The 15,996-nt window shown below is 36.1% G+C and overlaps 1 protein-coding gene across 6 annotated transcripts in view; it reads right to left on the reverse strand.

Moving 5' to 3' along the window:
* LOC150086802 (IQ motif and SEC7 domain-containing protein 1-like) overlaps nt 1-15,996 on the reverse strand; it is an 829,530-nt gene that overhangs the window by 24,561 nt on the left and 788,973 nt on the right. For all 6 annotated transcript variants that reach the window (XM_090372763.1, XM_090372760.1, XM_090372762.1 and 3 more), the window contains 2 exons: nt 8,127-8,248; nt 7,477-7,687 (listed from right to left, as the gene is read on the reverse strand). In XM_090372763.1, the coding sequence (XP_090228889.1) occupies nt 7,477-7,687; nt 8,127-8,248 (333 nt within the window). The remainder of the gene's footprint in view (nt 1-7,476; nt 7,688-8,126; nt 8,249-15,996) is intronic.

A 15,996-nucleotide genomic window follows, 5' to 3' on the forward strand; every position in this document is an offset into this window, starting at 1 on the left:
GTTTGCCTTTAGCCAGCGGGTGGTTGATGCTGGAACAAACTTCCATCTGTTGTTGTAGAAGTTGATAGCTTAAATAGATTCAAGGCAGAACTTAACAAACATTTAGAGCGAGTGGATGGGCGAAATAAGTGCATTTTTTTTTTTAGCTAATGCTATATAAGCTTGCTTTCTTGCACCATGTGCCATTGCTAATGCTAATGTGTATCTTTTAATTTTTATATGTATAGTTAATATTTCATACTCTTACTCTTAGGTCATTTTCCCTTCTTAGAAGTTTTCCTGTGTAATAAGTTCTAAACCTTCAGTCCTTTGGAAAACTTCTTATTCGGGTTCTACTGTGTTTGTTTTTTGTTTGTGAATTTTCTTATTAAACTGCAGTGTGTAATTTTGCCCCTTTGTGAAAATGAGCAAAAAATATACTCAACACTTACGTGTAAAAAAAAAAAAGTAAAGTGCAGCCATTATCAACCCACTGCAGGATGGAAGCTTCCTCAACAATTCATGCTGAGGGAAATGGACCAAAATCTGCCAAGCTGGTCCAGTACGGGTTGGCAGATCGACCGTATTCAGCAGTGAGGGGCTTGAACCCTAGTCTACACTTACATGATCAGTGGCTTAAAGAAGCTAAATATAAAAACTGGATTTGAAAATTCTACGATGAATATTTAAATGTTTTTGTAAATATTGTCAAGGCAAGCTGACAAAAATTTAAGTAATATTGAAAGGTATCGCAATACAAACAAAACACAAGAAAGCTGAAGAGCCTTTCGGCATCAGAGAGTATTCCTAATAATTGACATTGTAACCAGTGAATTAAAACACAGCTTCATGAGTTTGAAAACTATTGCCAACTTATTTTCATTTTTAACACCAAAAATATTACTGAACACAACAGATGAAGAAATCATGCAAAACACATATTGCACACAGAATCAATATTCAAATGATTTATCCAAATTTTTATCTCCTCAGTTATTACTTTTTGTCAAAATGCTCCAAAGAGAAATAGAGAAAATTAACACAATAAGAGAATTGGTTGAACTAGAGTTGGTGCAGTATTATATTCCCAGGGGCTCACATCTGGTGAGTGTGGGCTTGGCACACCTAGGGTCCTGAGTTGGATGTCGTCGTTCTTCTCTTTCTTGGTGATTTCCTTCTACTTTTCTCTCTCTCTCTCTCTCTCTCTCTCTCTCTCTCTCTCTCTCTCTCTCTGGGTGGCTCGGGAATTTTTTTTTGGCTGGTGCAGAATAAGCCTCAGGCTTCCTTGCACCATATAGCTAATAATCTGCCACGTTGGTCCAGTGCGGGTTGGCAGATCAACTGTATTCAGCAGTCAGGGGCTTGAACCCCGGTCTACTCAAAGAGCGTGTGCTACTGCACTCCCGCTCCTGCTCACTCGGCTACGGCGGCCTAGTAACAAGGTATAAATAAATGTTTGAGAACCTCTTTTTTTTTAAGATTGTGATGATTAGTGTATAAATAATAAATAATTCTTCTTTATATTAAATAACTTTAACTGTTAAATATATAAGTAAATACTAAAGTCTGTATATTTCTGCAAAATGCTATTAATGCCTATTTTTGTAAAATAGGCATTAATAGCATGCCTATATGCTGCAAAGATAGAAAACTTTCCTACTCAGCCAAGCTGGAACTATCTATTTGATCCCCAATGGGTTCCTTTCTATGAGACAGTCTCGAGAGCCTTGACCTGCAGGACTTTGCCTGAAAGAACAACTGCTTAACTGGAAATTTGATTTCAGTAACATTCATCAGGATATCACTTGCCTAATTCACTGTTTAGGACCATTACTCTTTACTGTGATGACTCCTTCACACAGTGGGGTAAGGAATAGTTTGCTGGCCCATAGTTACCAATAAATGCGTGTTGCCCATACTTCAGAAAATTCCTATAAATACAAAGATGGTAAAAAATCTGACAATAATTAGGTGCAGCAGCTGTTTTTCCTTCCTTCACAGACATTTCAATACTCCTGAAATATAGCATAGTGACATCTGGGCTGTGTACAATCAATCTAGCTAGCCTTGATAAAAATCTTAAATCTTTCCTTATGGCCTGCCATAATTCTATTCTATTTATATTTCTATTCAAAACAATCTGTCCTCTTTTCATCCAGTATTGAAAGACATAAGTCAACTTCAGCACTGTCAAGAACACATTAAAGAAAAAACACTCTGCAAGAAACTGTAATACTCTGGTTATGCTGGGAAATGAAAAAGCAGACCATGCAGCTAAATGAATGACTATTTGTTTGGCATCTTCTCTACATTCCTACATGGATTTTAAGAGCATAATCCAAAAAAGCATGCAATCTTGAATGGGCATAGATACTGTATAATAATGAACATGGAAAATAGAAAAGCTGCCCTTATATTAGAAATGTCTGGCTGGCTGACTTGGCTGTTTGTTAATTTAGTTCCTTTATTTCACCAACCATTAATTTTTCTGTTTTTCATGGCAATGCTAAAAGCAAGTGCTTTCAGCATTGCCATGAAATAATTTGACTAAATTATTTAGAGGCTAAATAATTTAGTAAAAAAGTTTGGTAGCACTGTTATTAGCTACCAACAGCACAGTTTTTTTTTGTTTTGGTAAAGTATACAAAAAAAGCAGCAATTTAGGGAAGCCAACACTCAGCATTAGAAAGATACTGTATATTGCTGCCTTAATGGTAAGAAGTACAAACTTCCAAACCCTAAGCAGCTGAAAATTGGAAAAGTGGTGAAAAGAAGACCCGTCTGCTTAATATGTATGCTGCAGCCTCAGCAAGATTTCTTGCTTGAAGCTACAGAATTCTGAACTTTTGTTGATGGCAGCAATTCCTAGGTGAGAACTGGAAAACACATCTGGAGAGATTTTGGAAATACACTAACACGTTATCTGGCCACTTTTATGCTCATGGTTTGCAGATAGCTAAGGGATGAAGTTGCCAACACAAATATGACAAGACTGATGCATGCTGTGAAAGGTATATTGCCACCATATTCATTGGAACTACAGAGTCCAATAAGCCTTATAAACCTATTTTATTACATCTGAAGTACCTGAAAAGGCAAATAGTTTAACTGTTGCTCAACATTTTACAAATGCTTTTTCTATGCTTTTGATGGATGGGATTTAAGCATGATAATATCTTGCTGTCCCCAACTAATGAACAGCCGAGAGATGACACACTTATTGCTATCTCTGAAATGACACTGAAAAACATATGTATTTTTCTCATGGTCGACACAAAAATATATATGTGCACTCTGAAAAAGGTTAAACAAACATATGATAAAAACAGTATTAAACAAGTTTTATTTGTTATGATCTAAGACTACGAGAGTGGTTCAATAAAGAATCGCTCTAACCTAGCTGCAGAGGTGCTAGCCTGTTGATTCTTGGCACAGGTTTTAATCCTTTTCTACATAGCCACCGTGCAGATTTATACATTTTTCCCATCAATGGATGAGGCTACAGATACCATTTTTGTAGAAGTGAAGAGGTTGGTCTTTGAACCATGACTCTGTTGCAGAAATGAATGTTCTGTCGTCAGGGAAGTGGGTCCCCGAAGAAATTATTTGAGGGAAGGAAACAAGAAGTCTGGTTCATATCCACAAGTGGCCACTTGTTTTGTTGCAATTTCAGAAGTGTGGGTCATTGTCTTGAAGCATTCTCACACCTTTGGACAGCATGCCATGACTACAGGTTTTGATTTTCTCCTGTAATTTTGTTGAGTAAGTTGGCATAATAGGCACCTGTAATTGTTCTACCTTTGGGCAAGTAATCAGTCATTATTATGCCTTTCTCATCCCAAAACACTGTCAGCAAACAAGACCTTTCCTGTTGACACTTGGCCCCTTGCCTTCTTGGGGAGGTGGGGAACCATGATGTCGCCATTCCATGGACTGCTTTTTACTTTCAGGGTCAAAATGGTGTATCCAACTTTCATCCTGAGTGAAAGTCTTCCTCTCATTTTTTTTGGCACGGGGCTAACAACTCTTGTGATTTCTGTTGTCGTTCAGCCTTCTGGAAACCAGTCAATAAATCTTGCACTCAATTTCCCTAAATGAAGTTGGTCATGAAGGACTGTTTCAACAGAGCCCACACTAATCTTTACCTCCTGGTCCTGGGACAATTCACGCACAGATATCTGGCGATCTTCCATGATTAACGACTCCACTTTTTGTGATCGTGCTGTCATCAATGGCTGAATGGGCTCAGATTCTACCAAACTGACCAGACCTAAACTGTCTACGCCAGTGCTTCATAATGCCATAGGATGGGGCTTCATCCTTATATACAGCAGTCATCTCCTTGTGGATTTCTTTAGGAGATTTCCCCTTCAAGAACAGATACCGGATTACAGCTGTGGCTTCAGCTTTGTCCATGATGCTACTTCGTCACACGTTCAGTTCTGTAAGAGAAAAACAAATTAAGACACAGGGAAATTTTACACCTTTAGTACAGAGATATGTATGATGCTACACACAAAATATTGTGATATGTGGAAGTAGATGAGGGTGGCCTTGTACAGTACTATTATGATTATTTTAACAACATGTGTGCGTGTGTATATATATATATATATATATATATATATACACACAAAGGGTACTAGGAAAGTTTTGCAATACAGCTTTGTTTATTTAATTTTTTCAAAGTAATTTCCTCTACATTCAATACACCTCTCCATCCTCCGAAACCAATCTTTAAACCAGTTCTGCCAAGTTTCACTACACTCGTTGTCCCAAGCCCGTAGAAGGTCCTCATCACTGGAAGACCGCCTCCCTTTTAGCTTCATTTTCACATGCGGGAACAGTGCAAAGTCGCAGGGAGCAAGGTCTGGACTGTAGGGAGGGTGCTCGAGAAGTTTCAGTCCTGTCGTGGTCAAATATTCGGTGCAGGCTTTGGCACGGTGAGCTGGAGCATTTTCGTGATGGAGGTACCAGGTGTCCATTCTTGACTTTGGCCGCAGGTTCTTCATAGATCCAATGACTTTAGGCAGGCATTGTTCAGTATACCACTTAGCTGTGACTGTCTTCTGTGTGTCCAAAACGACACGTTCCACAATTCCACTCGATTTGAAAAATACAGCTATCATTTTCTTCTTTACAGATCGGGATTTTCTGACAATTACGGGTGTGTCGTCATCATCAAAGACCCAAACTTTGTTTTGAGCCTTGGTCGGCAGATCGTAATAGTACAGCCAAGTCTCGTCACCTGTCACGATGTTGTTCACATACCGAGATTGTCCCTTATCAAACTTTTTTAACATCTCCCGGCACCAAGTCACACGTCGATGCGGCACCCAGAGAGAACAAAGTTTCTTCACGTGCAAATGATCTTGCAGAATCGAATGAATTGCTGGTGCATTTAGGCCCAAAGTATCCTCTATCTGTTGGTAGGTCACTCGCCTGTTTTCGTCAAGCATTTTCCTCACAGCAGTAACGTTTTCCTCCGTAACTGACGTTCGTGGCCTTCTCGGCCTCTCAGAATCCTCCAGAGTGAAATTTCCCCTTTGGAATTCTCTATACCACCTGAATATCGTTGTACGATGTGGACAATCATCATCTAGTGCAAGAGTCATTTCTTCTAAGCACTGGTCTATGGTTAAACCACGCACGAAATTATACCGCAAAACTGTCCTTATCTCATTTCGTGACCACGATGCCATCGCAAGCACTTTACACTCTCACTACTAATGAATAACTGAGCCCATCGACTTGGCGCGGCGGCTACTATGCATGTATGAACATGTCTCAACATGCAGCAACAAGCAGCTTCCTGTGATTCATTGTTGCGTCATATTGCAAAACTTTCCTAGTACCCTTTGTGTATATATATATATATATATATATAAGTATTTTAGAATAAAATATAGTTATTATATTTTGTCATATTTTGTAATAAAAAGTATAATAAAATTAGCAACAGCTTTTTTTTAGTATTTGCTTTCAGTTTGGTAAAGCTTGCAAGTTTCAGTAACTCGAGACACCGGTGCACCTGCCTCAGTGCAAGGAACCAATGGTTAGGAATGCCAACAACTCTTGTATTTTTAGAATTCAATTATTACTTTATTATATTGCAATAACAATGGAACGTATAAGTACTCCATGCTGTGACCAGCATTAAGCAGCTATAGCCAAGAGGGGTTTCCATATATATTTTATAAAGTGCTCTAACTGATATGGAATAAAAGAATATAAAATAAAATAACATGAAAACTGAAATAAAAAATGAAATAAAGTAACACCTTCAGAAAACATAGTACATGCTAACTTTAAGACTATCTTAAGGCAGTATATTCTATAGCTTATGATAATTTACTTATTTTGTTTTATATTTTATTCCATATCAGTTAGCATAATCAATAAAATACATATTCATATATATAAATGGGTTTTTAAAAGAAAAGTTTAAAGAGTCACGTAGATGAAATGGTTTCGATGAAAGCAAGATTAATAAATTAGGTATGACAGATGCACCTAAAAGTGCAAAGCAGCATTAAAGGATGAGGGTGAGGAAAGTAGAAAAAGAAGAGTAGTAGATTACTGAAAGAATGTTAATATCCTAGAGGTTATGATGAATTAAGTAAATTAATGGCTGAATTGCCAAGCCAATATAAAGTGGGAAACATGCAAAGTAAAATTATTCACATAGAAAAGGGACATAGAATATGGTTAAATTCTACAGAGAATCTTACAGGATCTCTAAATAATTTTAATTTCATAATAATTCATATTGTAATCATCTAAATCAGGGGTCCCCAAAGTTTTAGAGAAGTGGGTCACGTGAATTTTGGAATATTTGGTGGGCTGGGGAAAATTCCTAATTACTGAAAACTACATCCTCTGCATAACTTTAATGTTATGCAGAGAAACAAATTGTATACCTACCTATATCTACAGATTCAAAAATAAGTCAATACTCTGAACATCAGTGTTGGTGTGCAGGCTGGCAAGGGATTATGAAATCCCTAGTTACTGTCTCTAACGCCTATTGCTATTTAATGACAGGGTCAAGATTAATGGATTATTTTAACAATGTTTCAAAGAATATCTTTGAGTGGAAATAACAGAATTAATATGTCACAGACTAAGCTGACACACACAGGTGTCAACACTATTAATCAACCAACAAATGTTAAAATAATCTGTAAAATGTGTTTTCATAAATTTTATTGTGATCTAGTATAAACATTAATTTTTACAATTGAATTGAAATATCTGCGGGCTGGATCCAGCCCATGGGCCATAATTTGGGGATCCCGGATCTAAATCATTAACAAAAATGGAATAATTTTCCCCCAACCTCTCTTAAAAAAATAGAAGGTATGGTTATTAATGGATATTATAATAATAGGGAAGCCAGAACTCTAATGTTTTCTACACTGACATCCTTCCAGTTAATTTGTATAGCTGCCTGGCACTGGTGAAAGAAAGATTTTTCATTAAGCAGTAAAGACTCACGTTGTTCATGGAGATCCAAGAGAGAGTTTGAAAGGGCAGATCGTTTAAGATTATTCGAATGACCTTCAGGAGAAATCTTTCCATCCTTGTTGGCAGGAGGTAGAATTTCAATATCAGCTACACCTGAATCTCTATTTTCAGCTCCCCTTGCTCTCATCATTTTCTGCTTTTCTAGTTCTGACTCAATCCTGAGATTTTCCATTTCATCCATCTAAAAAGAAAAAAAATTCCATGATCATTATGTATCATTTTCATATTTAAAAATGTGAAATGTTTGCTACCACATAATTTGCTCAAATACAAGAGATAAACAATAGATAAGCAAGTGTTAGTTAAATGCAGAAAAACCATAGATGAGTTTATTCCAGAACTGAATTTTAATGTGTTTATAACTTATGGCAGCTGCATTTCAGATGCAGTGTTAAATCTTCAAATTAATCTGTGTCTTTTCCATTAAAGATTTATATAAAAAACAAAAAAAAATAAATAAAGTTTGTTCTGTTTCTATAGCATAAAAAAAAATCACATATTGGTAATGGTGATGTATAGAACTACATGACTCATCATTATATAACTAATGCAATCTAATGTAAAGAAGAATTAACACCATATAGATTTGATAAATTGAGAAGGATTAGCACACATCTTACCTCTAATATAGATTCTTTTAGGTCTTCTACAAACTTGGAGCGATCATGCTCATTACGAGCATTAAATGTGATAAGAACCTTGTCATCCACTCTCTGACTTAATCTTATTCCATGTGCATAATCTACCAAAAAAAAGTCAAATTTTTTTGGAATTAAAAAAAAAAAAAAAAATTTTTTTTTTGTAGTTATTATTATTATCTTACATAATGTATTATTTTCTTTGTTTTTCTCAGAAATAATACTTTTAACCTGTCAGCAAACTTTGTGCCAAAACCTGAGATTATGGCACAAAGGAAGTTGAAAATCACAATATATATATATATATGGATCAGGAAGAGGTAGGCATTAATAGGAAATAAGTAACAAATGTAATCTATTTTGAGAGGTATTTTTTAAAAATACAGTTAACTATTCAACTTAGGTATACACAACAAGGCATTGTATTACAAATCCATGTAAACATACATTTACTTGTACATGGATGTTTTCAAATTTGAAATTTTTTGAAATTTGATTCAATCATGGCCTCCATGCTTCCCCATGAAGTAAATCGTGTGACAGTGAATAAACTTCAGCAAGTTAGTTTTTTACAATTATCTCTCCAAGAAAAAAATGTGATTTAAAAAGAAGGCCGCCCCACACTAAAGATTAAAATTTCTCAGTGGAGGATAAGTAATAATAAGAAATATATTTGTAGTTTTAAAACTGAATGGTATCAAAGGAAAAGTTGGCTTTGTGGTTGTGAAGTTAAAAATGCATTGTTTTGTTTTCCATGTTTACTGTTCGGAGGTGATTTAACGTGGACAAAAAGTGGCTTTACAAACAAACGGAATGAAAGAAAAAAAAAACTCTAAAACATGAGAGTTTGAGGAAACACATTGATAATGTGATTTCACTATCGCTTTTAGGAAGCGTAAATATTAAACAACAGCTTAGTTGAGGCCTACAGACTTTCGATCTGCAAACATAACAGAAAAGTTACCAAGAATCATGAGGTATTATCTAAAATAACAGACTGCATTAAATTTTGTGGACAGTTTGAAATTCCTTTACGTGGACATGATGAAAAATAAGATTCTAAAAATCCAGAGGATTAATAAATTTCGCCTGTACATTAGATTCCAATTTAAAGAACCAATTAGAAAGTAATGCAGCATTTCAAAAACTATTCAGAATGATATTCTTCACTGTTTGCTGCAAATATTCTGGGATGAAATAAAAAGAGAAATTAAAGACTCTTCATTCGTAGCTATCATGGCTGATGACATAACAGATGTTTCAGAACATATACAAATGGTAATTGTTCTGACATATAAACTGAATGGAGACATTTTTGAGCATTTTTGGGGTTTTTTCACTCCGGAAAACCAAACGGCAGATGGAATATCGAAGTGCATTCTAGATCAGTTAGACATAATCCTCAAAGGAAATGCTCAAAAACTTGTTGCTCAGACATTTGATGGTGCAAGTGTGATGAAAGGCAAGAAAGAGGAAGTTCAGGCTAAAATAAAAGAAGTGTACAAAAATGCACATTTTATTCACTGCTATGCACACCAACTGAATCTGATGATGAGAAATGCAGCAAGTAATACCTGAGATTCAAGAATATTCTTTTCGAACCGCATGTCGATACCAATGTTTTTCTCGAGATCACCACAGCATCTCTGTTCTCAGAAAGCAGGACAGCCGTGTTGCCCAACCTTCCCCTACAAGATGGAACTTCAATATATGCACTGTGAACAGCGTTTATGAAAATTCTGAATCCTTAAAGTGCATGGAGGAACTACAAGCAACAGCAAACACAGATAAGATGATTTCAGAAGCAACTGGAATTTTGCACATCTTGAGTAATGAAAAATTCGAGTTCTGGTTAGAACTTTTCCATCAGATAATGTCTCACGTGGAAGTTATTATAATCAAATGCAATCTCGAGAAATTGAGGCAGTTAAAATACACGAATATATAGGAAACTTTAAGAATGCCATTTTTAAAAATCAGGAATTCAATGTATTGTGAAAATCCTTCAAAAACACTCATGATTGAAGCGAAGGAAGTATGGAATACATAAGTGTTGACATAGGTGAGAGATTTTTTACAAAGCAATTAATTGCTGCTAAATTGTTTAACAAGGTGAACTTTATTTTTTGTATGAAATTGCCCATGGAAAAGGTACGGGAGACTACTGAGGCATATCCCATGATAACAGAAAAACGTCTTGCGGAATTACAAGTTTTCTATAGCAGACACGAACTACACAATTATTGCAAATTAACTGACTTGCTGAAATTTATCTCAGAAAATAATCTAGCTGAAGTTCTTCGTGAACTTACAAAACTCATAAAAGTTCTTTTGACCATTCCAATGAGTACTTCAGAGCCCGAACGTTGCCATTCGACATTAAAAAAATATAAAAACATTTTTAAGGAGCACTATGAATCAGGAAAGGCTAAATGCTCAAGCAATGCTTTCAATAGAGGAAAGCTTGGTCAACAGTGCATCAAACTTGAATGAAAAAGTTAATCTATTTTCAACAAATAAAAACTGAAGAATGGATTTTGTTTTTAAATAAATGTTCAAGTCTTTAATGGTAAATGTCTAGTTAACATTTTGTAGTATTTTTAACTTGCTTATTATTATTACTGCGTATGTCTAATAACCAAAAAGAAATTTAATGTAACTTTAAGACGCAGCACCCCCAAACATCAGAGTCACAAGCCACCACTAGTTAGATGTTATGTGTTTGTACTACTGTATTCAGTGACAGATGTGAATGTTTCATTACGGCTCACTGGTTTCATAGAAATCCTAGATTTCTATTTCATGAAATAGAATTCTAGTAACAAATAAATAATTAAAATAATACATTGAAATAAAATAACTTTTTAAACCCAAGACTGGTTTAACAGTTTTGCATTTGATTTTGTACTTGGTTATCTTTTGGTAGTGGGGTTGTTTCCTCCTGTCAATTCAGATTGCTTCCTTCTATGTTTGTTCTGTGGTCTGTTGCTGAAGCTCTGCTGTTACATTTGGTTCTTCTGTTATTGTGGAGGATCTCATTGTTAAATAAGCATAGGTACTCTGTTCTGAAGCTTATACCTTCTTTCTGGTTGATGTATTTTTCTCTATGATTTATAAAATTTTCTCCTGGTATAGTGTGAATCTGTAGACAGTGTGGTAATAAGATTTATAGTCCCATTCCAACCCACATTCAAAAGCATCCAGGGCTGGGTCAGACTTATTTACCCTTCCATGCTGTTTTCTTCATGGTGCTTGCAGAAACTTTTATGGAAGAGTCTGAAAGAACTTTCTGAGAACAAGCAATGCCTACCCCAAAATTTTGAGGCACACACATCAATGATATCCTGGCCATAGGAGAACAAGGATGGGAGAGCTTCACAAATTCTTCGATAACCCCAATATTGCTTTTATGGTGGAAGTAAATGTTGATCAAAAAAACTTCCAATTCTAGACATTTCAATCGGACAAGACCACAGCATATCTATGAGAGTATACAGGAAGTCGAAAATACTAATGTTATCTTAAAATTTCAGGTTTTCACCCACATTCAACTAAATTTTAAAATGTATATCACGGTGACAGATCATTAGCCAAAAGGAATTGATAATCAGAGTGTGTGTGTGTGTGTGTGTGTGTGTGTGTGTGACAAAGTTTGCTGAAGGAACAACTAAATTTAGGGAAAGAACAAGAACCCCCAAACTCATTAATTATCATCATACCTTATGTTGCAGTTATTAGCTGGAAGATAGCTCAAGCAGAAAAAGCTTTCAATGTTATCACTCAATTTACAGGTTCCAAGTCACTAAAAAGAATACACCAACAACACAGAACTTCTCAGTAACTTATACCCATCATATAGTGGTTCCTCTGTGGATGTGGGCAAGTATTTGTGGGAGAATTGTACTGAAGATTCACAATAAGGTTAGGACATAACGATATGGAAGGGTAGACAGGTCTGACCCCAGCCCTGAATGCTTTGATTTGCAAGATGGAGTGGGAAATACAGGAATTTTGATAGCAGGGAAAAGGAAGTAATAATAGTAACAGTGGCATGTGATGCAAGAAAGCAAGTGTATGAGCTTATGCAGCATCAGCCAAAAAAAAAAATAATATATTTCACACAACCATTCCCTCTAATTGTTTGTCCAGTTCCTCCTTAAATTTATTTAACCTATCAACTTCCGCAATGACAGATGGAAGTTTGTTCCAGAATTTAACCACCCGCTGGCTAAAGGCAAATTTCTGCACATCTGTCTTTCCTTAATTTGAATTTATGTCCCCTTAGGTTTGTAATCTAAACAAGTGGAAGAATCCTATCAGCATTCAGCTTGATAAACCCATTCAAGGCCTTATACACCTCAATCAGATCACCTTGCAGGTGCCTAGTCTCCAGCCACTGCAATTTGCAGAACTTAAGCCTCTTTTGGTAAGAGCATCCCTTCATTCCCCTCACAAATCTTGTTGCCCTTCTCTGTACACGCTCAAGCAAATCTACATCCTTCCTAAAATGAGGCCTTTAAACCTGTAGTGGTACTCAAGGCATGGCCTGACCATTGTCTTATACAGAGGGTTAATCACCTCCTTTTCCCTGCTAGCAAAATTCCTATATATCATTGACAAAACCTCATGACCTGCCCTGGCAGCCTGTCTGTGTCTTAGAAAACTTCATATCTGACTGCACAATTACTCCCAGGTCGTTTTCATTTTCTACCACCTTAAGTGTAGTACCACACAGTTGATATGTTTCTCTGGAGTTACTTCTACCCATATACAGTACTTTGCATTTGTCAATGTTAAACTTCAGTTGCCACTTCTCAGCCCATCTGCTCAAGTTTTCTAGATCCTGTTGCAGTGGCACACCGCCATTACTGTCATTAACCACCCTGCCAACCTTTGTATCATCTGCAAACTTCGACATTAAGCCTGATATACCTTCATCAATACCATTGATAAATATACAAAACAACAGTGGACCCAACACCGAACCCTGTGGGACTCCACTAATAACATTAGTCCAAGAAGAGCAGCACCCATTGATTACCACCCTCTGTCTTCTTCCACTCAACCATCCTTTTATCCATCTTGCAATTTACCCTTAATACCATTCTGCTCCAATTTGTACAGTAGTCTTCCATGCACAACAGTGTCAAAAGCTTTCCTGAAATCCAAGTAAATGATATCAAAATTATTTTTTGCATCCAGTTCCTTTGTAACCACATCATAATATCCTATCAAATTTGTGAAACAAGACTTTCCCTTAACAAACCCATGCTGTGAATTATTGCTGCAGTCTTGTCTAGATGATCCTGCAATGATAATCCTGGAACAGAAGTTAATCTAACTGGTCTGTAATTATTCATGTCACCATTCGATCCCCCTTTGTGAATTGGGGATACATTTGCACACCTCCAGTTTGTGGGGACCTCCCCTGAATCCAAGGATGCTCTCATAATTATGGCTAAGATTTTGTTTACTTCCTTTGCCGCCTCCTATAATATAACTGGATAAATCCCATGCATGGGATGGGATGGGATGGATGGTGCCTTTCTTATGTTTAACTTCAACAATTTATCCTCCACTTTGTTCTCAGTTATTACAAAATCATTAAGCACCCTGCTACAATTTGGTAACCTTCTGGCCTTTTCAATCCTTAATAACTCCTCATGTGTGAATGTAGATGCAAAATACTCATTTTTGTTTGCTATCTGAGCAGGATCATCAACAGTCAAACCATCGATATCAAGTGGAACAATCAGATTCATCCCCTTCCTTTTAGAGTTTATATAAGTAAAGAAATCCTTGCTGTTTTTCTTAGCATCCTTTGCTAAAGATTTCTCGTAATCTGCCTTTGACTGCCTAACCTCCTTTGTGACTTGGTTACAGATTAACTTATATCTGCCATAGGCTTCTGTGTCGCCTGATAATTTATATGCATCCCATGCATTTTTCTTCTCTGCCACAAGTCTCATTAGTTCATTTGACAACCATTTAGGCCTAAACCTTGAACAATATTTCTTAATAGGTATGAAACTTTTAGTAGCTTCCACGATTAATTCCTTGTATGCTTCCCACTTAGAATTTGTTGTTGGTAACATCATCAGTTGATCCCACTGTACAGAATTTAAAAACTCTGAGACCACTGTACTCACCTTTACAGAAGCAAAAACCCTTTCCTTTATCCCTGATGGTAATTATACCTTTAAGTAAATCCCACATCAGTACACTGTGATCACTGCCACATAGTGGTTCATTTATCTGCAAATTCTTAATACACGAATGATCACTGCTGATAACCAGATCAAGAGTATTACCCTCTCTGATTGCCTCTAGAACATGCTGCTGCTGCTGCAGAAAACAATCATCCAATAAATCCACAAAAGTCTTACTAGTGTGCAAGTGACCAACCCACATGTTCCAGTCAATGGTTTGAGCACGCTGAATTGTAATGGGATTCTTCCACTTGTTTAGATTATGAACCTAAGGGAGCATAAATTCAAATTGAGGAAAGACAGATGTAGAATTGACGATTTTATTTAAACCAACAGCAAATTCTAATTGGGAAGAATTCAGAGAAAAAAAAATTATAGAAGCTACTAGGTTTTTCATACCAAGAAATACTGTTTGAGGCTTAGACCTAAATGGATGTCATATGATCTAATGAGACATGTGACAGAGAAGAAAAATGCATGGGATGCATATAAATTATCAGGTGTACAGAAGAAGCCTGTGGTAGGTACAACATAGTCTGCAATCAATCACAAAGGAGGTTAGGCAAGCCAAGGCAGATTGAGAAACCTTTGGCAAAGGAAAGCAAAGGCTTCTTTAGTTATGTAAACACTAGAAAGAAGGGGATAAATCACATTGGTCCACTTGATATTGATGGTTTTAACTACTGATGATTCTGTTCAGGTTGCTGACAGGCTGAATAGGCATTTTGCATTTACATTCACACATGAGGAATTCTTTAGGGGGTGATGGAAGAAGTTTATCAAACCAAACAGGGAGCTAAATGATTTTGTAATAACTAAGAGGAAAGTGGATGAGAAATTGAAGTTAAACATAAAGAAGGCATGTGTGGTGAATAGGATCTTCCAGTTATATTAAGGGAGGTAAATAAATGCTTAGCCATAATTATGAGAGCATTTTTGGATTCAGGAGAATGTCCCTATGAACTGGAGATGTGCAAATGTATCTCCAATTTGCAAAGGGGCTGGCTAGTTTCTGTTTTTTTTTTGGCGCAAAAGCAACTGAGGCCATAGTGCACCACGGCCATTCCATAAAAGAGATAAAGAAGATTTTTGGTAACCTTTTAAAAAGATTACCATATCAAGATTTATACACAAACATAAAAATAGAATAAATTATATTATACTCAGACTAAAAAATATATGCATAAAATTATATATATTTGTAAAAATTTGAAAACATCTGACATACGGTCATTGTCTGATAAAATCTGATTGAGTGTATAAAACGCCTAGTCAGACGATTAAAAGTGGTAAAACATAATTTGAGCAGCATGGGTAGAATTAATGCAATCAATTAAAATATTTTTTATAGATAAAATGGTGTTAAAAGAGTTGCACATTGGAGGGTCATCTGCCCTCAGCAGGAATGAGTGTGTAAGATGACTGTGTCCTGTGCAGAGTCGAGCAAGAACAACTTCCTTGCTACAATTCTTGTGTAGACTACACTGCGATGTTTCAATTACAGGCCTTTATCAGGTATAATTTATTTGTTTTATGCCATAATTCTTGCCATTGGGAGTGTATCTTGTTGTGTATTATTTGCCTGTAGTCAGTACAGGGGACTGACAGGCAACAATTTCAATTTATTGTTTTAATTAATTAAA

The sequence above is a fragment of the Mastigoproctus giganteus genome, chromosome 4, assembly GCF_048544385.1.
Source record: "Mastigoproctus giganteus isolate SK-2022 chromosome 4, ASM4854438v1, whole genome shotgun sequence".
NCBI lineage: Eukaryota > Metazoa > Arthropoda > Arachnida > Uropygi > Thelyphonidae > Mastigoproctus > Mastigoproctus giganteus.